At 36.6% G+C, this 27,403-nt stretch overlaps 1 protein-coding gene across 6 annotated transcripts in view; it reads left to right on the top strand.

The window, feature by feature from the left end:
• VPS13C (vacuolar protein sorting 13 homolog C) overlaps positions 1 to 27,403 on the top strand; it is a 182,293-nt gene that overhangs the window by 78,779 nt on the left and 76,111 nt on the right. For all 6 annotated transcript variants that reach the window (XR_003516050.1, XM_027572704.2, XM_027572703.2 and 3 more), the window contains 11 exons: positions 344 to 447; positions 656 to 823; positions 1,306 to 1,610; positions 3,298 to 3,445; positions 9,004 to 9,112; positions 19,762 to 19,898; positions 21,681 to 21,837; positions 22,446 to 22,516; positions 23,006 to 23,065; positions 24,187 to 24,349; positions 26,156 to 26,272. Coding sequence is in view for 5 of the 6 variants with exons in the window: in XM_027572704.2 (XP_027428505.1) it covers positions 344 to 447; positions 656 to 823; positions 1,306 to 1,610; positions 3,298 to 3,445; positions 9,004 to 9,112; positions 19,762 to 19,898; positions 21,681 to 21,837; positions 22,446 to 22,516; positions 23,006 to 23,065; positions 24,187 to 24,349; positions 26,156 to 26,272 (1,539 nt within the window). In the remaining variant the exon portion in view is untranslated. The remainder of the gene's footprint in view (positions 1 to 343; positions 448 to 655; positions 824 to 1,305; positions 1,611 to 3,297; positions 3,446 to 9,003; positions 9,113 to 19,761; positions 19,899 to 21,680; positions 21,838 to 22,445; positions 22,517 to 23,005; positions 23,066 to 24,186; positions 24,350 to 26,155; positions 26,273 to 27,403) is intronic.

Below are 27,403 nucleotides of genomic sequence, written 5' to 3'. Positions count from 1 at the left end.
GCTGGCAGTGTATCTGTAGTGAATTTGATTCATGAAACTTAGAGCTTCTGTGTAATGACTGGATATAAGATATAAAGGGTTTCCTAAAACCCCATGATAATCAATTTGTATTAGGTGTAGTTTTTTCAGAAGGTTGAAAATTCAGGTAATTGACTTATAATGAATTTATAGGTTTCATTGTTTATAACACTAAAAATATATAATATTGCCGCTTATTTGTCAGTTGGGAGTTCAAATATAGCTAAATTTTCACCCCCAAATAAAATTACACAATGAAAAGAAATATCTTAAGATCTTATTATGGTAGGTCTTTAGAAATTGTAATAATATAATTTTTTTTCAGGTCTTGATTCTTCTCTTTCTCTTCAGTCAAGAAAACAGTCACTATTTGCCAGACTGGAAAATATTATTGTCACAGATGTTGATCCTAAGACAGTCCATAAAAAAGTAGGTGTAGTAAATAGATAGCTAATATGTTTTGATAATTGAATATGAGATTTTATTTTTAAATATACTTTAAGAAATATTAATGAAATATGTTTTGATACACAAATCTTTGTTTCAATAATGATTAAAAATATAAGTCCCTTTTCAGTGAGAGTTTATTTTGTCATTATCCTCTTGGAAAGAGTACATTCAAATCTCTGCTTTTCAGGCTGTCTCAATAATGGGAAATGAAGTTTTTCATTTTAACTTGGATTTGTATCCAGATGCTACTGAAGGAGAGTCCTATACTGACATGTCCAAAGTGGATGGTGTGGTATCACTGAGTGTTGGCTGTATTCAGATTGTCTATCTTCATAAATTCCTCATGTCACTTCTGGTAAAATCTCTATTTATATATTGATTTTTCAACTTAGAAATACTTACGTAAGTCTGGTAGTTATGATTGCAGATCTTACAAACTTTGGATTTTAGGACGTGCATTGTTTTGATTATAGATGGTATTGATGCATTAATGTAGAGGTCAAAACCTCATTTTAACAGCTGAAATCTGAGTCACTTAATGATTTTTGTCTAGAACTGGAATTATTTTTTTGCCAGAACATAGTGCAACCAAATTTTCAAGTAAAGAAATACTGAAAATGCTTTTTTCCCCCTTCTGTTCCTCAGCCAAAACCCTTAGCCCTTATCAGGTAGCTCATAAATACAGATGGATGATCGGTGATTCCTTCCGAATTTTAGATAAATAAGACTCAATTGAAAGTTATGTACAGGAAAAAAATAGTGTATAGATAAAAAAGATTGCATTATTAATGATGTGCTTGTCATGTGTTTATCTTCTTTTATACTTTGTGTCTACAGAACTTCCTGAACAATTTCCAGACAGCCAAAGAAGCTCTAAGTGCTGCCACTGCTCAGGCTGCAGAAAAGGCTGCCATGAGTGTGAAAGATCTTGCCCAGAGGAGTTTTCGTGTTTCTCTCAATATTGATCTGAAAGCACCAGTTATAGTCATCCCACAGTCTTCCATTTCCACTAATGCAGTAGTGGTCGATCTTGGGCTAATCAGAGTTCAAAATCAGTTTAGTCTGGTGTCTGGGGAAGACCATTTAAACCCTCCAGTAATTGATAGAATGGATGTGCAGCTAACAAAGCTCAAGCTCTCTAGGTATACTTTCTTTCAATAATTATGGATTTAAATATTATTTAATGTTTTCCATGAAATTTTGTGTACATTGAAATTTATACCCACAGTGCTTCTGTTGCACAGAATATTCACTTATTAATTCATTTTTTGAAAAGATTTTATTTATTAGAGAGAGAGAGATAGCAAGAGAAAGCATGAGCAGGGGTGGGGTGGGGAGAGGGAGAAGCAGGCTCCTTGCTCAGCAGGGAGCTCAAGGACGACGTGGGGCTTGATCCCAGGACCCCAAGAACATGACCTGAGCCGAAGGCAGATACTTAACCGACTGGCCACCCAGGTGCCCCTGAATAGTTTTTTTTTTTAATCAACTTTTTATTTTGAAAAATTTCAAACTTAACAGAAAAATTCCAAAAATATTACCATGGACACACTTAGAATCCTTCACCTGGTTCACCAATTGTTTACATTTGCTTTAACTCTAAGAGTATGCATATTATTATCATTCAAAACATCTTTTTAATTTAATTTTTCCAGGTGAGATGAAATTGACTTATTATCTTAGTTTCAGATGTATAACATGATTTGATATTTGTATATATTGTGAAACGATCACCACAAGTCTAGTTAACATTCATCACTACACATAATTACAGTTCTTTTTCTGGTGATGATCTTTTAAGATCTACTCTCTTAGAAACTTTTAAAAATCCAATACAGTATTATTAGCTAGTCACCTTGCTGTACATTACATCCCCAGGACTTAATTTATTTTATAACTGGAAGTTAAAACATTTTTTGCTGAACCTTTTGAGTATAGACGTCTTAACCCTTTGCTCTAAATGCTTTAGCATGTGTCTCCTAAGAACAAGAGCAAAGATCCTCTTATATAACCAAAATGCAATTTCAAATTCTGGAAATTTAACACTGATCCAACAATAATATCCAATATGCAGTCAATATTCAAATTTTACCAGTTGTCCCAGTAGTGTCCATTACAGTAATTTTCCCCTTGATCCAGGATCACGTATGGCATTTAATTGTATCCCATACTACTGAGGGGGATTTCTATACTGATGGGTACTTGCTCTGGAATAGTTCTTCAGCCTTTCTTAGTCTTTCATGATGATAACAGTTTTGAAGAGTACAGTCTAGTTATTTCATGGAATGTCTCTCAGTTTGGTTTTGTCTGAGTGATTCCTCATGATTTAATTGAGCTTGTATATTTTTGTAAATATCTGTGTAAATAATGATGTATCTGTAGAACTCCCACCAGATGAACATGAAAGTCTCTATATCATACATTTTAAAATCATTTTCTACGCCATCCAAGGAGATTTAATTATCCTGAATAAAAAAGGAAAATTATAAGGCAAGTTCAGAAAATAATTCTGGAGAAGAGCTTTGTCAAACTCTTTAGAAAATGCTAACTGTTCATCTTGCCATTTTTAAAAAATCTCTGTATAAATGCATATATCAGTCCTTGTACAGATGTATTTGATGATTCCCCCATATATTCAACTATATGAATTTCTTTTTAAAAATTTAATCCATGTGTGACCTACTGTTTGAAGAAGGTTTTTTTAATGGCTGATTGTATATCATGTATTTTAATCTGTCTTAAAGTGAATTATTGATTGAAATTAGAAAATACTTAACTAGCACTGTTTCAAATCAGTGTTTATGCATAGATTTCAATTATATTTTTAATTAGGACAGTGATCCAGCCAGGCATCTCCCATTCTGATATTCAGCTCTTGCACCCAATTAACTTGGAATTTTCTGTAAATCGGAATCTAGCTGCATCTTGGTATCACAAAGTGCCTGTTGTAGAAATTAAAGGACATCTTGAGTCAATGAATGTAAGTATATGAGTGAAAAAAACTCATTACTGAAATTTTAGATTCTGAAGACTTTCTTAGTATAAATCCACATGATACATGAAATTGTTTACTGATTGGCGTACAGAAAATTTCAATGAGATGTTGTCCAAAAAGATGTTTATTATTTAGCAGAATTTAATCTTCAGTTAAGTGTAACTTAACATTTGTGTATGTATGTATATATGTACAGTTGATATACAATATTAGTTTTGGGTGTATAACATAGTGATTCAACATTTATATACATTGCAAAATAGTCACCATAATGTCTTTTATCATCTATCATCTTACAAAGTTAATATTGTATTATTGACTATATTTTCCATACTGTATATTACATCCTCATGACTTATTTATATTATAACTGGAAATTTGCTCTTATTAATCCCTTTCACCCATTTCGTACCCCTAACCCCCCTTCCCCTCTGGAAACCAACCACTAGTCTGTTCTCTGTGTCTATGAGCCTGGTTTTTGTTTTGTTTTGTTTTTTAGATTTCACATATAAGTAAAATCATGCTGTATTTGTCTTTCTCTGACTTACATCATTAGGCATAAGTGTTTTTGTTTTCTTTGGATAGATAAGCAGTAGTGGAATGGCTGGATCACATGGTAGTTCTATTTTTTTTTTTTAGGAACCTCCATACTGTTTTCCATAGTGGCTGTACCAGTTTACATTCCTATCAACAGGACCTGTGGGTTCCCTTTTCTCCGCATCCTTGCCAGTACTAGTTGTTTCTTGTCTTTTGGGTAATAGCCATTCTGAGAGGTGTGCGGTATTATCTAATTGTGGTTTTGATTTAATTTCCCTGATGAATAGTGATGTCGAGCATCTTTTCATGTACTTGTTGGTCATTTCTGTGTCTCTTGGAAGAATGTCTATTCAGATCCTTTGCTCATTTTTTAACCAGATTGGTTTTTTGTTTTGTTTTTTTAAGATTTTATTTATTTATTTATTTGAGAGAGACAGCGAGAGAGGGAACACAAGCGAGGGGAATGTGAGAGGGAGAAGCAGGCTTCCCGCTGAGTAGGGAGCCTGATGCGGGGCTCGATCCCAGGACCCTGGGATCATGACCTGAGCTGAAGGCAGATGATTAACGGCTGAGCCACCTAGTCGCCCCTAACCAGATTGTTTTTTTTATTACTGAGTTGTATGAGTTCTTTATATATTTTGGATATTAACTGCTTATCAGATACATGACTTGCAAATATCTTTTCCCATTCAGTTGGTTGCCTTTTCGTTTTAATAATGGTTTCTTTTTCTGTGCAGAAACTTTTTAGTTGATATAGTTCCAGTTGGTTATTTTTCCTTCTGTTGCCCTTGTCTTTAGAGTCAGATCTAAGGAAAAATCTTTAAGATCGATGTTAAGGAGCTTAACACCAATTTTTTTTTTTTTTTTTTTTTAGGAGCTTTATGGTTTCAGGTCTCACATTCAAGAGTTTGATCCATTTGAGTTAATTTTTATATATAGTGTAAGAAAGTGGTCCAGTTTCATTCTTTTACGTGTAACACTTAAATTTGAACACATCCAAAACTCTTCCCCTCTCACAGAATTTGTTTTTGATGTCCCTTTTTACATCTTTTATTTTTACTACTTTTGTTTTTTTTTAACATTTTTAGTAGTTTCATAAGTGATTAATCTACTACCTTTACTATATATTTATCTTTTCCAGTGAGATTTTTACTTTCATATGTTTTCTCTTTATTAATTAGCACCATTTCTTTTCATCGTAAGTCTTTTTTAACATTCTTAAAAGGCTGGTTTAGTGGTTCTGAACTCCTTTAGCTTTTGCTTATCTGAGAAACACTTTATCTCTCCTTCTATTTGAATGATAAACTTGCTAGGTAGAGTATTCTTGGTTGGAAAGTTTTTTTAGTACTTTGAATATGTCATGCTACTCCTTTGGCTTGTAAAGTTTCTTCTAAGAAATTTGCCAATAGCCTTATGGGGTTTCCCTTGAACATAACAAGTTGTTTTTGTCTTGCTGCTTTTAAGATTCTCTCCTTATCTTTTACTTTTGACATTTTAATTATAATGTATCTTGGTGTAGTGCTCCTTGGGTTCATCTTTTTTGGTACTCTCTGGGCTTCCTGGATCTGGATATCTGTTTCCTTCCCTAGGTTAGGGAAGTTTTCAGGCAGTATTTCTTCAAAAAGTTTTCTGCTCCTTTCCTCTCTCTTCTCCTCTGAGACTTCTATAATGTTAATATTCTTCTGTTCATTGTTGTCCCAAAAGTCCCTTAAGATAACTTCATTTTTAAAAATTTTTAAATGTTGTTGTTACTCTGTGTTGGTGAGTTCTGTTGCTTTATCTTCCTGTCACTGATCTGTTCTCATTCATCCAGTCTGCTGCTGAACCCTTCTAGGGTATTTTTCAGTTCAGTTTTTTATCTTTAGTTCTCTGACTTCTGTTTGGTACTTTCTTATATTTTATATCTCCTTGTTGAAGTTTCCACTGTGTTCATCCCTTCTTCTCCTGAGTTCAGTGAGTACCTTTATGATCATAACTTTAATTCTTTATCAAAGGTAGATTGCTTATCTCCATATTATTAAGGTGTTTTTCTGAGGTTTTGTATTATTCTCTAATTTGAAAATATTTGTTTCCTCATTTTGCTTGACTTTCTGTGTTCTTATTTATTAGGTGAAACAGCTGCTTTTTTCAGTCTTGAATGAATGGCCTTGTTTAGGTGATGATCCTTCTCTCTCAATCTTGCCATAGCTTATGGTTGTCTCTTGAACTTTTGTGGTTGTTGAAACCACCTGATTTATTATTGGTACGCCCTCATTATTTAGAGTGTATCAAGATCTGTCAGTGGAGGGGCGCCTGGGTGGCTCAGTCACTAAGTGTCTGCCTTCGGCTCAGGTTATGATTCCAGAGTCCTGGGATCGAGCCCTGCATTGGGCTCCCGGCTCAGCGGGAAGCTTGCTTCTCCTGCTCTCACTCCCCCTTTTATATTGAAGGTTCCCTCTCTAGCTCTCTCTCTCTCTCAAATAAATAATCTTAAAAAAAAAAAAAGATTTGTCAGTGGATCCAAGTGGAGGAATATTATTTAGCACCTAGTTTTTTTTTTAAAGATTTTATTTATTTATTTGAGAGAAAGAATGAGATAGAGCATGAGGGGGGGGTCAGAGGGAGAAGCAGACTCCCTGCTGAGCAGGGAGCCCGATGCGGGACTTGATCCCAGGACTACAGGATCATGACCTGAGCTGAAGGCAGTCACTTAACCAACTGAGCCACCCACGTGCCCAATTTAGCACCTAGTTTTAAGCGGATTGGAAGCCAGACCCTCAGGCAACAGCTTTTAAAATATGCAAATATATACAGTCCTATGGGACTGCAGTCATAATCCCTGCTGGGCTCCAGACTCGGAGATCTGGAGGTGTCCACTGAGCAACAACTGAAAAAATTAGTGTATTGCATTGGTGTATAAATGAGTATATGAACTCCTTTCTGGGAAGTCTTGTCTAGCTGTAATGAGGCCAAGAGGATGGGCAAGGCTAGTGTCTCCCTGTTTTCATACCCTGAAAGCTCCTCCTTAGTCTCTAGATGTGTGGGAAACCTGAAGTCTGTCCCTTAGGCTGATGCTCAAGTTTGAGTGAATAGGTCTTTTTCATAGACTGAGGATGTGCTTCAGTCTGCTGTCTGTGCATTGCCCTGGGGGTGATAACTTGCCAAGAACTGTCTTTCTGATAGTTACGGTCCTGTGGAGCTCTGGAACACCAACGCTCTTGGCTAGCAGGGCCAGGAGATCAAAGGTGTTCACTTTGTGGATTGCACATGCCTGCTGGCTTTAGGAAGACACCTTGTGAGTGTAGGGGGCAGAGCATGCTCCCTGGCTTCAGAAAGGCAGTGGGAAAAATGTCTTGACTGTGTGTGCCCATGAGCTTCAGCAGCAAAACAGGCTAGTGCCTTGTGCGTCTGTGCACTGACTTTAGGCTGGGAGTGGGAAAATGCTGGGACCACTCACCCGCTCCAGCCATGGGTGTGTTGCAACTTCCTGCGCATGCAAACTTTAGCTGGCAAGTGGGAGAACTCCACCACAGTTTTGTTCTCTGGCCCAGCCAGGTTGTGAGACATCACTGCCATTGCCAGTGCACCCCAGCCTCAGCAGGTGTCATGACTGCTCGCCCACTCATCCCAGCAAGGCTCTGGGAGGGTGCCGTGTCTGAGCTCTCCTGTCTCTGCTAGCAGGCCATGTGGAGAGTGCAACTGTGGCATCTGCTAGTGTTGTCAGTCTCCCAGCAGTATTTCAGATGTCTCCTGCTCCTTCAGCCAGTGCCCCCAGATCAGCAAGTGAATTTCCCTCATATGCGGTCTAGGTGCTTTTCAAACTGCTGGTTTTTCACTGGATCTTGGGACAAGCCCTTTAAGAGAGGAGTCTCAGTTTGGGACACCTGGAGGTCAGTCCTGTTGGTTTTCCAAGCCAGACATTCTAGGGGCTTCTCGCTTTGGTGCACATCCCAGGGGCGCGGGTACGCATGGGGAGCACCAACTCCTCACTCCTCCATGAGAAGCAGCTGTCTGGTGAGATACTTCCCTTTTGTGTGACACCACACTGGGGGTAGGCTTTTTTGGGAGACCATGTCTCTCTGCCTCTCCAGCTTATCTCAGTGTGGTCCTTTTATCTTTTGCTTTGAAGAGCAGTTCATCAGGCTTCAGGTCTTTCTCAGAGGAAAATGATCCATATGTAGTTGTAGATTTAGTGTGTACGTAGGAGGTGAGTTCAGGGTCTTCCTATGCCACCATCTTGGACCCCTCTTCATTATTTAATTTTTAAATTTGCTGTATGTACACAATAGCAGAGATCTGTGTGTAAATTATTTATTAGTATATTATATCTCATTTTATATGTTATATACCCCCATACTTTTAATTTTAGGGGTATCTCAGTACCCCTATAGCATTGAGGGCAAAGCTTATTTTTTATATTGAAGGTAGCCTTTTTATTTCATTGGAATTGTTATTTTTAAAAATGTAGAATTTTTGTTTTTTCTGAGTTTGTCACTTTTTTTAAATGATCTGATTTCTTTAATCATTATTATCTTTCCCTATAGTTTATATAAGTTAAGTAGATGGAACTAATACTGATTTATAAATCACCTTTTTTTCTCCAAACATTTTATTATCTTTGAAACCAAAAATATAAAATGAAATAAGTAGTGAAATACTTGAGTGCATAATGAATATATAATTTTTCAGTGTTAAGGTTATTCTTTCTTCAGTGTCTTATAAATAGTAATTTATTATCTATATTAGAATTGTTTCATTTTATTTAGCTATTTTTTAAAGGAATTTTAAAAAAATTTATTTATTTGAGAGAGAGAGAGAGAGAACAAGCAGGAGGGAGGGGGAGAGGGAGAGGGAGAAGCAGACTCCCTGCTGAGCAGGAAGCCCAATGCGGGACTCAATGTCAGGACCCTGGGATCATGACCTGAGCCAACGGCAGATGCTTAACCAACTGAGCCACCCAGATGCCCCTAAAATTTTTCATTTTAAAATGAAACATCTTTATCTTTTCTTTTAATGATATTTCACAGGTTAATCTCAATCAAGAAGATCTTAATCTTTTATTTAGAATACTAGCAGAAAATCTTGGCGAGGCTACTGAAGACTTGAATAAAATGAAACCAGGAGTACAAAAGACAGGTAAGAGACTGACAGTAGGTGGCATAATACACGTATCTATTTATTTTACAATTTAGTAGGGGAAACAGACAATAAAAATGACATAAACAAATATATATTTACAAATTGTGATTTGTATTACCATTAAAAGAAAGAAGATGTTTATTTGTTGAATAAATATTGCATAAACCTGTAGTTAGAGCTGATGGACTCTCTTTAGTTACGGCAACAGTTGGTTATAGGTTCCGAACTTATTTCTAAGTTGCATTAAATTAGGAGGAACCATAAAGAAGCATTTTAAATCTGGTGGATTCCTGGAATAATTACTGTATGCAAATAAAAACATTCAAAGTTGGCAGTAGGCTATGGTACCACAGTTAATCTGATTTTTAAATTAGGTTTTGTGGTAAAATATCTTTAAGAATGAAAACATTTGATAAATTACACCTCAGCAAAGAAAATACTGAAAAATTGTACTGCAGTAAAAACTCAGAGAATTTAAATTATTAGTTGCAATGGCCTTTTGACTTAAAGGCAAAGTAACTAGCAGACCTGATTTTTAAAACTGTTTATATATGTATATGACATGCACATATAGTCATTTGTTTCAAACAAATGGCACTATCCTATAAATGTGTATATGTGTGTGTATTTCTGCACTTTGCTTTTTTTATTTCAAATAACAGTTTATCTTGGTGTTTATTCTATATCTGTAAATATACTGTGTATAGTTCTGTCTCATCTTTCTAATGGCTGCTTCGTATTAAATTCTCTTGAAGTATTATAATTTATTTAGCAAGTCTGTGTTGATGGACATTTCATATTGTTTTCAGTCTTTCACTCTTATCCATTACATTGAATATCCTTGTCCATACACTTTTACGAGTGCACATATATCTGCAGGGGAAATACCAGGACTTCTTGATTAAAGGGTATTTAATTTTTATTAACTTAATATATGTTAAGTTAATGAATTTAATTAATTTAATTGAACATTTTTGACACCTCTTGCCAGTTGCTCCCCTTAGAACTTGTACTAATTTTGCACTCCCACCAGCTTGTTTTTCTGTATTAAAATTTTTGCTAAATTGCTAAGTGAAAAATGGTATCTCACTATATTTTTATTATTTAAAAAAACTTTTTTTTACTATATTACAGAGCACAAATAGTAGTAAAGAACACAAATCTTAAGTGTACAGTTCAGTGAATTTTCTATGTATAGCTATACCATATAGCTCTTAATCACCATGGTTAATATATAGAACATTTCCAGCTCGCCCCAGAAGGCCTCCCTCTGCCCCTTCCCAATCAGTACCAAACACCCACCCTGCCCTCAAATCCACCCAGAATTAACTGCCATCCTTATTTGTAATACCACAGATAGATTAGTTTTGCCTGTTTTTGAATTTCATATAAATGGAGTCATACAGAATTGACTCTTTGGTTTTTCGCTTCTTTCAGTCATTATTTTGTTTGGGAGATTCCTCCATGTTGTTGCGTGTAGTGGTAGTTGTTCTTTTTAATCCTGTGCATATTTATCATATGAATGCTTTAATATTTATTTTATCCATTCTACCTTTGATTGCAAACATTTGGGTTGTTTCCATTTTTTGACTGTCTTGAATAAAGTTGCTATGAATGTTGTTATACATGTCTTTTGTTATACTTATATACTGTCTTCTTTTGGTTGTATAGCTAGGCTTCACATGTTAGGCTCATTTGTTAGGTTTACTTTTAGCTTCAGTAACTTATGCCATATTATACCAAACGATTTTCTGAATGGTTGTACTAATTTACCAGCAATGTATGTGAGGGTACTAGTTGTTTCACATTCTCACTGGCCCTTGGTATTGTCAATATTTTTAAATTTAGCCATCCTGGCTGATATGCAGTGGTATTTCTATGGTTCTTATTTGTTCCCTGATTACTAATGAAACTGATACCTTTTCATATGCTTACTGGCCATTTGGATATCTTTTTCCATGACATGACTATTCAAATCTATTGACCATTATTTTTATTGAGTTTTTTTTTTTTCTTAGTGTTATATTGGAGTTCTTTGTTCATTCTGGATATGAGCCCTTTGTTGGTTGTGTGTGTTATATGTGTATGTGTTGATATAGGCATAGAAATATCCCTATCTGTGATTTGCTTTTCATTCTTAATTGGGTCCTTTATGAAAAGAATTATTTAGTTGTAATTAACTCCAATATATCATTTTTGAAAGTGATTAGTGCCTTTTATTTCTTAAGAAATCTCTGCCTATTCCAGTAATTATTTTATAAAAGCAAAATATTTGCTAGAATCATTTCCCCTGGATCACACTCTGGAACAGCACTGGAATAAGGTGCTATTAAGAAACCTTACCCTATGTGTTTCTTTCTCAGAGTTAATAATTGACAGCAATGGTTTTCTGGTATGGTTTATGGTACAGGATTCTTGTGTTGGTGATCATAGATAATGTTAACTCCAATAATATTAGTGACTAATGTAATGTTATTGTGGGTTAGTTGAGAGTAATGGCTACTGTGAGACTGATGAGTTAGGACTCTACCATTTGCCATCTGTATGAAGTTGGGTAACGTCCTGAATCTATCTGAACCTCAATCTGCTCATCTGTGAAATGAAGACAATAAAGTTTTTATCTTGAAGGGTTGATATAAAAATGAAGTGAGACAATCCATGTACAGCCCTTAGCATAGTGACCAGCACAGAGGTAAGCAAGTGATAGCTATTACTAGTTTTGTGTATTACAGTTGTGTATTACAGTTGTGTATTACAGTTAGAAAGCAACAAAGTATTGCATTTGTGAGTATGTGATTTTCAGCACAACGGTATCAGTTTCATATAGCTTTACTTTTGGTTTTCTGTATGGTATAAGAGGTTGTAACCATCCCTCCTCTTTTTTTTCTTTTCTAGCTTTAACTCTTGTTATCCGCCTCATGATTTAATCATATCAAACTCTGTTTCCAAAACCTATCATGATGTGCTATCTACAATTTTGCACAATCTCTAATCTTATTCTTGGGTGTCTTCTCTGTATGAGGAGGTCCTTAAGCTCTACCTGAATGATAACTCCCTTATTAAACCTTTCTTGACCTCCCCATAACTATTTCATGTTCTGTATTTTCTTTTTTATTATTATTATTTTTTAATTTTTTATTGTTATGTTAATCACCATACATTACATCATTAGTTTTTAATGTAGTGTTCCATGATTCATTGTTTGTGCATAATACCCAGTGCTCCATGCGAATGTGCCCTCTTTTAATACCCATCACCAGGCTAACCCATCCCCCTAACCCCCTCCCCTCTAGAACCCTCAGTTTGTTTTTCAGAGTCCATCATCTCTCATGGTTCATCTCCCCCTCCGATTTCCCCCCCTTCATTCTTCCCCTCCTGCTATCTTCTTCTTTTTTTTTCTTAACATATACTGCATTATTTGTTTCAGAGGTACAGATCTGTGATTCAACAGTCTTGCACAATTCACAGTGCTCACCATAGCACATACCCTCCCCAGTGTCTATCGCCCAGCCACCCCATCCCTCCCACCCCACCACCACTCCAGCAACCCTCAGTTTGTTTCCTGAGATTAAGAATTCCTCATATCAGTGAGGTCATATGATACATGTCTTTCTCTGATTGACTTATTTCGCTCAGCATAACACCCTCCAGTTCCATCCACGTCGTTGCAAATGGCAAGATCTCATTCCTTTTGATGGCTGCATAATATTCCATTGTGTATATATACCACCTCTTCTTTATCCATTCGTCTGTCGATGGACATCTTGGCTCTTTCCACAGTTTGGCTATTGTGGACATTGCTGCTATAAACACTGGGGTGCACATACCCCTTCGGATCCCTACATTTGTATCTTTGGGGTAAATACCCAGTAGTGCAGTTGCTGGATCATACGGTAGCTCCATTTTCAACTTTTTGAGGAACCTCCATAGTGTTTGCCAGAGGGGTTGCACCAGCTTGCATTCCCACCAACAGTGTAGGAGGGTTCCCCTTTCTCCACATCCCTGCCAACAAGTCATTTACTGACTTGTTAATTTTAGCCATTCTGACTGGCATGAAGTGGTATCTCACTGAGGTTTTGATTTGGATTTCCCTGATGCCGAGCGATGTTGAGTACTTTTTCATGTGTCTGTTGGCCATTTGGATGTCTTCTTTGGAAAAATGTCTGCTCATGTCTTCTGCCCATTTCTTGATTGGATCATTTGTTCTTTGGGTGTTGAGTTTGATAAGTTCTTTATAGATTTTGGATACTAGCCCTTTATCTGATATGTCATTTGCAAATATTTTCTCTCATTCTGTTGGTTGTCTTTTGGTTTTGTGGACTGTTTCTTTAGCTGTGCAAAAGCTTTTTATCTCGATGAAATCCCAAGAGTTCATTTTTGCCCTTGCTTCCCTTCCTTTGGCGATGTTTCTAGGAAGAAGTTGCTGCGGCTGAGGTGGAAGAGGTTGCTGCCTATGTTCTCCTTTAGGATTTTAATGGACTCCTGTCTCACGTTTAGGTCTTTCAACCATTTGGAGTCTATTTCTGTGTGTGGTGTAAGGAAGTGGTCCAGTTTCATTCTTCTGCATGTGGCTGTCCAATTTTCCCAACACCATTTGTTGAAGAGACTGTCTTTTTTCCACTGGACATTCTTCCCTGCTTTGTCAAAGATTAGTTGACCATAGAGTTGAGGGTCCATTTCTAGGCTCTCTATTCTGTTCCATTGATCTATGTGTCTGTTTTTGTGCCAGTACCATACTGTCTTGATGATGACAGCTTTGTAATAGAGCTGGAAGTCCGGAATTCTGATGCCACCAGCTTTGCTTTTCTTTTTCAACATTCCTCTGGCTTTTCGGGGTCTCTTCTGGTTCCATACAAATTTTAGGATGATTTGTTCCATTTCTTTGAAAAAAGTGGATGGTATTTTGATGGGGATTGCATTGAATGTGTAGATTGCTCTAGGTAGCATTGACATCTTCACAATGTTTGTTCTTCCAATCCATGAGTATGGAACGTTTTTCCATTTCTTTGTGTCTTCCTCAATTTCTTTCATAAGTATTTTATAGTTTTCTTAGTACAGATCCTTTGCCTCTTTGGTTAGATTTATTCCTAGGTATCTTATGGTTTTGGGTGCAATTGTAAATGGGATCAACTCCTTGATTTGTCTCTCTCCTGTCTTGTTGTTGGTGTATAGGAATGCCACTGATTTCTGTGCATTGATTTTATATCCTGCCACTTTACTCAATTCCTGTATGAGTTCTAGCCGTTTTGGGGTGGAGTCTTTTGGGTTTTCCACATACAGTATCATATCATCTGCAAAGAGTGAGAGTTTGACTTCCTCCTTGCCGATTTGGATACCTTTGATTTCTTTTTGTTGTCTGATTGCTGTGGCTAGGACTTCTAATACTATGTTGAATAGCAGTGGTGATAGTGGACATCCCTGCCACGTTCCTGACCTTAGGGGGAAAGCTCTCAGTTTTTCCCCATTGAGAATGATATTCACTGTAGATTTTTCATAGATGGCTTTTATGATATTGAAGTATGTACCCTGTATCCCTATACTCTGTAGAGTTTTGATCAAGAAAGGATACTGTACTTTGTCAAATGCTTTCCCTGCATCCATTGAGAGGATCATATGATTCTTGTCCTTTCTTTTGTTAATATATTGTATCACGTTGATTGATTTGCGGATGTTGAACCAGCCTTGCAGCCCAGGGATAAATCCCACTCGGTCATGGTGAATAATCCTTTTAATGTACTGTTGGATCCTATTGGCTAATATTTTGGTGAGAAGTTTTGCTTCCATGTTCATCAAGGATATTGGTCTGTAATTCTCCTTTTTGATGGGGTCTTTGTCTGGTTTTGGGATTAAGGTAATGCTGGCCCATAAAATGAGTTTGGAAGTTTTCCTTCCATTTCTATTTTTTGGAACAGTTTCAGGAGAATAGGTATTAATTCTTGAAATGTCTGGTAGAATTCCCCTGGGAAGCCATCAGTCCCTGGGCTTTTGTTTGTTGGGAGATTTTTGATGACTGCTTTAATCTCCTTAGTGGTTGTAGGTCTGTTCAGGTTTTCTATTTCTTCCTGGTTCAATTTTGGTAGTTGATACATCTCTAGGAATGCATCCATTTCTTCCAGGTTATCTAATTTGCTGGCATAGAGTTGCTCATAATATGTTTTTATAATTGTTTGTATATCTTTGGTGTTGGTTGTGATCTCTCTTTCATTCATGATTTTGTTGATTTGGGTCATTTCTCTTTTCTTTTTGATAAGTCTGGCCAGGGGTTTATCAGTCTTGTTAATTCTTTCAAAGAACCAGCTCCTAGTTTCGTTGATCTGTTCTACTGTTCTTTGGTTTCTATTTCATTGATTTCTGCTCTGATCTTTATTATTTCTCTTCTCCTGCCGGGTTTAGGCTTTATTTGCTGTTTTTTTCTCCAGCTCCTTTAGGTGTAGGGTTAGGTTGTATATTTGAGACCTTTCTTGTTTCTTGAGAAAGCCCTGTATTGCTATATACTTTCCTCTCAGGACTGCCTTTGCTGCATCCCAAAGATTTTGAAGAGTTGCGTTTTCATTTTCATTGGTTTCCATGAATTTTTTTAATTCTTCTTTAATTTCCTGGTTGACCCATTCATTCTTTAGTAGGAAGCTCTTTAGCCTCCATGTATTTGAGTTCTTTCCAACTTTCCTCTTGTGATTGAGTTCTAGTTTCAAAGCATTGTGGTCTGAAAATATGCAGGGAATGATCCCAATCTTTTGGTACCGGTTGAGACCTGATTTGTGACCTAGGATGTGATCAATTCTGGAGAATGTTCCATGGGCACTAGAGAAGAATGTGTATTCTGTTGCTTTGGGATGGAATGTTCTGAATATGTCTGTGAAGTCCATTTGGTCCAGTGTGTCATTTAAAGTCTTTATTTCCTTGTTGATCTTTTGCTTAGATGATCTGTCCATTTCAGTGAGGGGGGTTTTAAAGTCCCCCACTATTATTGTATTGTTGTCAATGTGTTTCTTTGCTTTTGTTATCAATTGCCTTATATAATTGGCTGCTCCCATGTTAGGGGTATAGATATTTACAATCGTTAGATCTTCTTGTTGGATAGACCCTTTAGGTAGGATATAGTGTCCTTCCTCATCTCTTATTACCGTCTTTGGTTTAAAATCTAATTTGTCTGATATGAGGATTGCCACCCCAGCTTTCTTTTGGTGTCCATTAGCATGGTAAATGGTTTTCCACCCCCTCACTTTCAATGTGGGGGTGTCTTTGGGTCTAAAATGAGTTTCTTGCAGACAGCATATCGATGGGTCTTGTGTTTTAATCCAATCTGATGGCGTGTGTCTTTTGATTGGGGCATTTAGCCCATTTACATTCAGGGTAACTATGGAAAGATATGAATTTAGTGCCATTGTATTGCCTGTAAAGTGACTGTTACTGTATATTGTCTGTATTCCTTCCTGGTCCATGCTGCTTTTAGGCTCTCTCTTTGCTTAGAGGACCCCTTTCAATATTTCTTGGAGGATTGGTTTCGTGTTTGCAAATTCCTTTAGTTTTTGTTTGTCCTGGAAGCTTTTTATCTCTCCTATTTTCAATGACAGCCTAGCTGGATATAGTATTCTTGGCTGCATATTTTTCTCGTTTAGTGCTCTGAAGATCTCATGCCAGTCCTTTCTGGCCTGCCAGGTCTCTGTGGATAGGTCTGTTGCCAGTCTAATGTTTCTACCATTGTAGGTTACATATCTCTTATCCCGATCTGCTTTCAGGATTTTCTCTTTGTCTCTGGGACGCGTAAGTTTTACTATTAGATGTCGGGGTGTTGACCTATTTTTATTGATTTTGAGAGGGGTTCTCTGTGCCTTCTGGATTTTGATGCCTGTTTCCTTCCCCACATTAGGGAAGTTCTCTGCTATTATTTGCTCCAATATACCTTCTGCCCCTCTCTCTCTTTCTTCTTCTTCTGGGATCCCAATTATTCTAATGTTGTTTCGTCTTACCGTATCGCTTATCTCTCGAATTCTGCCCTCGTGATCCTGTAGTTGTTTATCTCTCTTTTTCTCAGCTTCTTTATTTTCCATCATTTGCTCTTCTATATCGCTGATTCTCTCTTCTGCCTCATTTATCCTAGCAGTTAGTGCCCCCATTTTTGATTGTACCTCATTAATAGCCTTTTTGATTTCAACTTGGTTAGATTTTAGTTCTCTTATTTCTCCAGAAAGCGTTTCTCTAATAACTTCCATGCTTTTTTCAAGCCCAGCTAGTATCTTTAAAGTCATGATTCTGAACTCTAGGTCCGACATCGCACTAATGTCCGTATTGAGTAGGTCCCTGGCCAACGGTACTACCTCTTGTTCTTTTTGTTGAGGTGATTTTTTTCATCTTGTCATTTTGTCCAGAGGAGAATAGATGAATGAGAGAACAAAATGCTAACAGGTTAACAACGTCCCCAGAAAATATACTGTAATCTAATCAGAAAAGACCTGCAACCAGGGGAAAAGAAAGGGAAAGAAAGAAAAAAGAAAGAGGAAAAAAAAAAGATAAAAACAAAAACAGAACAAAACAAAACAAAAACAGAATATGATCAAATATGATCAGGCTGGTGCATAGATCAGTGCCACACACTAGATTTTTGGTGTATATTAGTCTGTTAGAAGAAAGTGCCTCCTAAAATTTTAAAGAAAGAAAGATTTATATATGTACAAAATAAGGGTTGATACGATGAAGGGATGGAATATGACTGTAAAGATGAAAATTATAAAAAATTTTAAAAAAGGAATTGATGTTTCAAAAAAGAAGATTAAAAAAAAAAGGAAAGGATGAAAGAAAAAAAAGGGGGGGAGAGAATGTGATCAGGCAGGAGACGAGAACAAAGCCATACACTAGAGATTTAGGGTATATTTTGATATGTTAGAAGAAACTATCTCAAAATTTTAAAAAGAGAACAACTTATATATATATATCTGCCAAAAATAAGGGTAAGTACTATGAAGGGATAGAATATGACTCTAAAAATGAAAAATAAAAATGTTTTTTTAAAAAAAGGGATTGATAAGATGTTGGTTGAAAAAGGGAAAAAGAAAAACTCAAAAAAAAACAGTTAAAAAAAATTAACTTTGAAAGACTAATGAATCATGGTACAAAAGCCATGAATTCTATGTGCAGTATTCCCCTAATGGTGGAGTTCTCCCGTTCTCCTTGATCGGTAAACTTGGTTTTGGCTTGCTGGCTGTTCATGCTGATCTTCTGGGGGATGGGCCTGTTGCCGTGGTCCCCAAATGTCTTTGCCGGAGGCGGAATTGCCCCGTCCTTGCTGGTCTGGGCTAAGCAATCTGCTCTGGTTTGCTCTCGGGAGCTTTTGTTCCCTGGAAGCTTTCCGTACAGTGTTGGAGGATGACGGTGAAAATGGTGGCCTCCCAATCTCCGCCCCGGAGGAGCTGAGAACTCAGGGCCCCGCTCCTCATTGCGCCCCCGAAGAAAAGCAGTCTGTCACTCCCGGCTCCCCGGTCTCTGGCCGCACTCCGTGCTCACCCGGCCTGTGACCGAGCATTTCTCTCTGGCACCCGACCCTGTGTGGGGTCTCCAAACCCAGCAGATCCCTGCAGTGCGCTCCCGCGGCACTCCTCCCCGGGGAGGAAGGAGAGTCTCCTTGGATCTGCTGCTGTTGGGTCCCTGCTGGAGGAGCAGTGGCCCAACTGTGCTGCAGATCTCAGTTTCTGGCAACCCCGACCGGAGAGCCCGCGCCTCGGCTCCGTCTCTGCAGCCGGCTTCCCCGCTCTGATACCTGGGAGTTCTGCCGCACTCAGGCATCCTCAGTCTTTCTGTGACCCCAAGGGTCCTGAGTCCACACTGTCCTGTCAGGGTTCCACCCCCAGCTCAGCCACTGGAGCGACGTCGTTTAGCGGAGCCGACTTCTAAAAGTTCCAGTTTTGTGCCCCGCGGCTCTATCACTTGCCAGAAGCGGCTGACGGAGGCCCCCTCCCCCACCATCTATCCTCCTGAATATCGCCTCGGATTCACTTCACCACATGTCCTACCTTCCAGAAAGTGGTTGCTTTTCTGTTCAGAGAGTTCTTGCTATTCTTTTCGATCTCCTGTTGAGTTCGTAGGTGTTCAGAATGGTTTGATCCCTATCCAGCTGAATTCCTGAGACCAGATGAAATCCAGGTCTCCTGCTCCTCTGCCATCTTGCTCTGCCCCCGCCCCTCATGTTCTGTATTTTCTATAGTCTGTTAACATTTGTCTACTTAATGTGACCAGGCATAGCCTGCTTCTTTTGTTTGTATTTAATTTTATTCTTTTTAAAGATTTTATTTATTTGACACCGAGAGAGCAGAAGTAGGCAGAGTGGCAGGCAGAGGGAGAGGGAGAAGCAGACTCCCCACTGGGCAAGGAGCCTGATGCGGGACTCCATCCCAGGACCCTGGGATCATGACCTGAGCCCAAGGCAGACGCTCAACTAACTGAGCCACCCAGGCGCCCTGTTTGTTTGTATTTTAAATGTATATGTCTCTTCTACTAAACCATAAGCTTTCTAAGGGCTGGATCTATGTATTACTGATTTGTAGATTTTCAGTGCTTTCACAGGTCCAGAGTACTCATACATGTCCTCAGTGAGTATTTATGGAAAAAAATGTGTGGATAGAAGTGAAAGAATTTCTTTTAAACATCTTTAGGTGAAATTAAAGGGCCACTTGAAACCTCTACAGCAAAACAAGATGTACATGCTTCCCAAGGTACTTTAACAGCTGGAATGGAAGAAATGAGATCTGCAGACATCATTAATGTGCTGCTGAATTTTGAAATCAAAGAGGTGTGTAATTTTCATCTGTTTCTGTAAAGTGAATAAATAAAAGATATTTGGAATTACCTCTACTAAAACTCATAGATTATTGATATCGATGAAAAAATCTTAATGTAGGCTATTTATAATTTGTATGTAGTAGCAGTGCAGTTTGTAGTAAATTTGAGAGTTTATGAAAGATGAGTTATATTTGGGGTATACGATATTTCATAGAGAACATGGTAGCATGTGTCCTGTAACATGCTTTTCCCAAATGATTTTAGGACACTTGGGGTGTAGCTTGCTTTGGATTTCATGAAAGTCAGGAAAGGGAAGTAGTGACAGAGTAATCCTTTGCAAATTTTAGAAACCCTTAATAGAATAAAACACAGTATGTCTACATGTTTTAAATATTATATTACTACTGTCTGCTTTCCATCTGCAGATCTTTGAGGAAAGATTAAATGGATTTTCCTCTTCTGTATTCACACATTAATATTCATTGCATGTGCTAAGTGCTGAGGATACAGAGTTAAAAGGCAGAGACTCTGAACTCTTAACAAGAAAACAAACAATTAAAATTTTGTAAGTGCTCCCATTAAAAATGTGCCTGAGGAGCTTGTGGCTGTGATAGTAAGGAGGGGGCATCTAAGCAGGCTGAGACTGTCAGGGAAGATTTTCTGGAGGAAGTGACATTTGAGATGAGCTTTTAAGGAAGAGTAAGTTCTGAGAAAAGGGGATCAGGAAAGGGGCTGGGGCAGTGTTAAGGTGTGAGTATAGGACAAAATGTAGTAGATAAAGGGACTTGCAAGAACTTCCTGCAAAATCCCTTTGTCATTAATAGTAGAGGTTATGTTCTTCCTCTGAGTTAAAAATAACAAACTTTAAAACAAATGGGTTCTACTTTTCTTATCTGAAACATGCTTTGCAACTAATTTCTTTCATCTTAAAACTTTACTGTTTTTCTGGTTAATATTAGTTATTGAAGATACATAAGCTTTAATAATTGAAGCATTGATGTATCATTCTATTTGCAAATGGGCTTCATTAACATATGTGCATAGAAAACCCATAAGCTGTTTTTCATATCATTTGTAATAAATATTATTACAGTTCCATTCCCTGAGGACTAGGGAAATAGGGGAAGCAATTTGCATTCCCCAAGCCAATACTTGACACTGAAGACATTTTTGGTTTTCACTATCTGGGGAGAGGGAGCTGCTGACAACCAGCGTGAGAGGCCAGCATTACCACTAAACATCCTACAGTGCACAGGTCTGCTTCCTCACTGCAAAAAATTATCCAGCCCAAAATGTCAGTGGTGTCAAGCTTGAGAAATCTTGCCTTAGGATTAGTATAAAAGTTGACCGTTTATTGTATAGGCTTCCAGATGAAAGGCTGTCCATCAGACTAGAACTTCTGGGAATTAGGCAGAACTACTTTTTTTTTTTTTTAATTTTGCCTTGACAATCACTAGATTATAGTGGTGGTGTTTCAAAAATGTGAACAAGTAAATGTACCTGCTCGGCAGGGAGCCTGCTTCTCCCTCTCCCGCTCCCCCTGCTTGTGCTCTCTCTCTCTCTATCTCTCTGTTAAATAAATAAATAAATAAAATCTTTAAAAAAAATAATTCAAATAAATGTACCTTCCAAAGTAAATAACACTAGGCAATTTTCCAGGCACAAATAGTGGTACACATCTTTACATTGTATGAATATTTTTATTACATCACTCTGGATGGTTATGAAATTGTTGACTTACCTTCATTGTATATAAGTGGAATTGTTTGTGGTAATACTGGGCCTTTTCTAGGTTGTGATTACTTTGATGAAAAAAGCAGAAAAGGAAGGAAGGCCTTTATATGAACTTAATGTCCTGCAGCTTGGGATGAAAGCTAAAGTTAAACCCTATGACCTGACTGCTAAAGCTTATCTAAAAAAAATTAGTATGCGATGCTTTGAGTTCCCTGGTAAGTGTGAATTATAGTCTGTGTAAATTATTCATGTTATAGGCAGTGGTCCCTACCTTTTTGTCAATAGTAAGCACATTTATTAATGTCATCATAATTAGTTAATTTAATTTATTACCTTGATAAAAAGGAATTTGATATTTAAAAATTTATTATCTACGTAGTTGCCATAAAGTAAGACTATATCTCTATATATATCTATATTTAGCATAAAGTAGAATATATTCAAATCCATTTTTTAACATGCATTAAGCCAACTTTTAAAGTTGCTATGGATGTTTAAAGTTTATAGGAACTCTATGGGGTAACTTTAAGTAAAGCAAACATATTGAGAATAATCCCTAGCTTATGTATTTTATAGCTTTGTTCTTCAATATATTCTTTCTGATTTATTCAAATGAATAATACCAGTAGTACAAATGTTACAAAAGTTATAATTGACTGGTGCTGTTTTTTTTTTTTCAATTTTTTAATGGAGTTTTTTTTTTCCAAAGCCACTTTTATCGAGGTATGATTAGTATACGGTAAAATTCTGTTTTAAAGTACATTTGAAATGTTTGAAAGACTTACTGGAGCTGCCCTGTGTTTTTTACTTTTCGACTCTGCAGGAGAGCCACTTCACATTATTAACTCTTCTAATGTAACTGAGGAGCCCCTGCTGAAAATGTCACTGACAAAGGTACCTGGTTTCCTTCTAGGATTCTTTAATATTTGAATATATAAAGTTATATAATTCTCCTATATTTAGTATTTCAATTTTCCCCCCCCAAAATTTTTCATTCTAAAGCTCATGGATTGTAGTGAATTATGCAAGCACCCAACAATAACCTTGTGAATTACCCTTATATTGTTGAATAAGTGGGTGTACAAAGTTCTTTGGTAATCCGAATTTGTTATAATCTAGATATGCTAGCATTTTTCCCTACCTTTGGCATTTAATACTAAGTAGGATAAGGAATTTGAGTTTTTGCTTCTATAGGATATAGAACATTATATGCTTATAATGTTTTCATAGCATACTTTGAAAAGTAGAGAATATATATATGCATATATATGTATGTACGTGTATATATACCTATGTATGTAAGTGTATATATATATATATTTTTTTCAATGTGTGAATTCTTGGTGTTTTCAACCCAGTGGTTTAATCTTTAACTATTTCTAGGCAGACAGCGATGGACCAGAATTTAAAACCATTCATGACAATACCAAACAGAGACTGAAGGTAAATATTTTCTAATTCACTATAAGACAATGTTGTATTAATGATAAAATCTAGCTTTATAGCCATCCTCTGTCTCCGCATCCTCACCAACAAATAATATACTATTTAAGGGAATTTTATACATGGTTATTTGGCCTACTGTTGATGGATGTATTAAACATTTGAATTATATATTGGCTTTAGGAATAGAATAAAATTAACGATGAAGCTAATAGCATGGCTCAGTACAGATATTGCTTACAATACATTTGAGCTTATATAGTCTGTCTTGGACCCATCTGAAATGTGATTGACCTAAGGCCTCCTAATACTTCCCATATCTTTTCTTAAAACCCACCAATTAAGGTCAGAATTAGAGTTAGGCATGAGGGGGGCAGAGTGTTGGTTTATTGTCTGGTTGAGATTAACACTGTAAGAATGAGTTCTTTCTTTAAAAAAAAAAAAAGGACCAAGTCTGTGATTCATCAGTCTTACACAATTCACAGCGCTCACCATAGCACATACCCTCCCCGATGTCTGTCATCCAGCCACCCCATCCCTCCCACCCCCCACCACTCCAGCAACCCTCATTTTGTTTCCTGAGATTTAGAATTCCTCATATCAGTGAGATCATATGACACATGTCTTTCTCTGATGGACTTATTTCACTTAGCATAATACCCTCTGGTTCCATCCATGTCATTGCAAATGGCAAGATTTCGTTATTTTTGATGGCTGCATAGTACATTATATATTAAAAAAAAAAAAGTAGGGAAAATGAAGGGGGGGAAATCAGAAGGGGAGACGAACCATGAGAGACGATGGACTCTGAGAAACAAACTGAGGGTTCTAGAGGGGAGGGGGGTGGGGGGATGGGTTAGCCTGGTGATGGGTATTAAAGAGGGCACGCTCTGCGTGGAGCACTGGGTGTTATGCACAAACAATGAATCATGGAACACTACATCAAGAACTAATGATGTATGGTCATTAACATAATAAAATAAATTTTAAAAAAAAGACCTTAATTGATCTTTTCTTAAACGAATTATTCTTCAACATATACTTACTTGTTTGTGTTTGAATCTTAACACAAAAATGTCACCATAGCTGAAATCTGTCTTTCTAATTGTTCATTATCTTAGGTTTCATTTTCATCCTTAGACTTAGTACTTCATTTGGAAGCTTTACTGTCCTTCATGGATTTTTTATCATCTGCTGTTCCATCCTCTGAACCTTCCTCTTCTGAGAAGGAATCTCAGCTGAAACTACTTGCGGGGGAGTCCAGAAGTATCGTTGTCAAAGCTGGTATTAACTTTTGAGTCGTGGTCTAATACTTTGTCTGAACTTTTAATAATCATATGATAACTTATATTTTCAAACTAAGACAAATATTTAGCACCTTAATATCACAGCTGCTCTGACAGATTGTTATTTTTCAAAAGAGAGCAAATTTTATCCCTGTGGTAGGGACAGGATAATTTTGTGAGGGATTTAAAATAAATTTTTAATATTAATCATGTATTTGTATTTGATTTCACTGTCAACCTTTTATGGAAAATAAAGTTGTATGGACTTTGCATTGATATGTCTGCAGCCTTCACTTCAGTGCAAGTGAGAACAGAAGAAATTAAAATATGAATAAAGTCATGCATAGTACAAAGGCCCATTTCTGTCAGTCACATAAACCCACCGGGTGCTCAACAATTTTAAATGCTTTGCGGGTCACAAAAGGAAGAAGATCATGGAAGATAAAGACTCACTTTGGTTTCTAACCAAAACTGAGTTTAAATCACACACACATATGGGATGTTCCTCAAGCATATGGCTTGTGCTATGAATTAGATATGATGTTATCCTGAGTGAACATGCACCTATTTTTAAGCCAAATGTCATTTAAATTATTTTTCTTTCATATTACATGGTATGAATATCTAACATCTAGTAATTTAATTTTCAGACCATTACCTGTTTGAGTGATTTGTATTACTGACATCTTTAAAGCGTAAAACTCTTAGTAGTATTAGATCTGATATAAAGATCAGATTTTTTTTGACCAGGGATCAGAGCGATACTTTTCCTGTAAACTAGAGTTAAAGAGTTTTATTGTTGTCTTTAATGTACTTGCTGTATTAATATCTGTGGAAATGCCTCTTTATGTAACATGCATATATACATACATGTGCACACACAGTTGAATAAATGAAAGAGCAATGTTTAAGTTAACAGTAAACTACAAAAATTACTAATCCAAAGAAACAGTTTTCCAGTTATGCTGTGTAGTTGATTTTAATGGTTTGATTAGAGTTTTTATGGTTTGATTTACATCTTTTTTTTTTTTAAGATTTTTTATTTATTAGAGAGAATGAGAGAGAGTGCGCATGAGAGGGGGAAGGGTCAGAGGGAGAAGCAGACTCCCCGCTGAGCGGGGAGCCCGGTGCGGGACTCGATCCCGGGACTCCAGGATCATGACCTGAGCCGAAGGCAGTCGCTCAACCAACTGAGCCACCCAGGCGCCCTGGTTTGATTTACATCTTAAGGGAAAAAAAAATCCCTGTTATCACCTTGGTGATTAAGGACTAATGTCCTGTGCTTTTACAGTATTATAGGAAAAGGTCTGTTTCCCTCAGGCAAGACAGATCTCTAGAAAAATATGTCCTAAATTTATCAGTTAAGACCTGGACCAATGTAGATTAAGGGAATCGATTTGATTGTGATTCTTATACACACACACACACACACACACACACACACATACACACACACGCACTATAAATTTTTTTGTATTTTTTTAACTCAGCCCTTTATGTTTATGTCTCATAGATCTAAATCTTTTTTCCCAGAAGAAAAATTATAGGAAAGTTTCCATCTAGCAAATTGTGTTTTCAAGGTGCTATTAAAGGTTGCCTTTATTCTTAAGTTGGAGAGGAATATGCTAGTTTCTGATTGGCATTTGAAAATTGAGTCAAAATCCATATGAATTATATGTTATCTTAATGGAAGCCTTTTTGATTCTTCTTAGTTCATAATGTACTTTTTGTGAATTTTACATTGTTTAGTCTGTTAATAGCATCTTTGCACTTCGCTAATCACAAGCTTTCTATTATTTTTCAGTATCCAGCAGTACTTCTGAAGATGATGTGTTTGATTTAAAGGTCATAGCTGAATTAAATGCATTTAATATCTTTGTCTGTGATCAGAAGTGTAACATTGCAGATATTAGAATACGTGGTAAGTAATGATATTCCTTGGTGTAGGTATTTCTGTTTGTTTACATAGACCTCCAGGAAGAGTGAGCTTGTGTATGGTAGATTTCTTATGAGTCATTGTTTTGTTTACTTATATTGAAGACTTGCAGAAACTTTTCAAAGATGTACTTTGAAATGGTAGACATGAATTTGTTATGATTCACAGCTGACATGAAACATTTCTTATGTATTTTTCAAATTTTAGAATAAATCTAAGGCTTAATTGCTTATGTTCCTTTTGTATTTTCAGAATAAAATACAAAAGAGAAACTGAGAAATTAATATCACAACACCTCACTAAATAAAGAAAATGTTACTATGTTTATTTTCCTTGTCTTTTGTACATACATAGCGTCAGACTAGAAGTACCTAAAAGAAATTTTGTGTTACTCATCATCAGCTTGGTAAAAAGATAGGTTCATATTATACCATGGGTTCTTGAACCAATCTGCCAAGATTCAAGGTTTGGCTCTAACACCTATTAGCTGACCTTGAGAAAATTAATTAACCTTTCTGAATCTTAGTTCCCTATGGAGGTAGTTGTAATAATTATTCATGGGATTGTTGTGATACTTATGACAATTATTTGTAGGATTATATATGCATTTACATATATTTAGAAAAGTGGTACATAGTAAGCACTTGAGAAAAGATTAAAAATAAGTACTGTTCAACAAATATTACTAAGTATTTCATCAGTGGCATGGTATTAGATTGAGCTTATTACTTGTTCTTAGCTGTAGGCATTCTCTTTTACTGAGGAGCTGTTTTAGAAATCATTATGGCTTTAGAGATTATGAGAATAACCAAAATTTTTTTGGATAGAAAGATTCTATTTTATATGTAGTTTTTTGTAGAATGACTATTTATTCATCAAATTATATTCATTTATGCTCCATTATCAGAGCATTAATTTTCATAATAAATGCTTGTGAGATAGCTGTTTAAGAAATAGTGTGTGTCTTCCTCTATGACCACTTATGATCTTGCCAATGCACAGGATATTTGTTTGGAGACCTGTGATTGATTCTCTTTGAAATTCAGTTTCTTTTGTCTTTAAAATTTCCACTTTTATGTATGAAATACCTGTAGCACTTAAAGATATTGTAATCCT

The sequence above is a fragment of the Zalophus californianus genome, chromosome 6 (assembly GCF_009762305.2).
Source record: "Zalophus californianus isolate mZalCal1 chromosome 6, mZalCal1.pri.v2, whole genome shotgun sequence".
Lineage (NCBI taxonomy): Eukaryota > Metazoa > Chordata > Mammalia > Carnivora > Otariidae > Zalophus > Zalophus californianus.
This window is presented reverse-complemented; position numbering and strand designations above follow the sequence as displayed.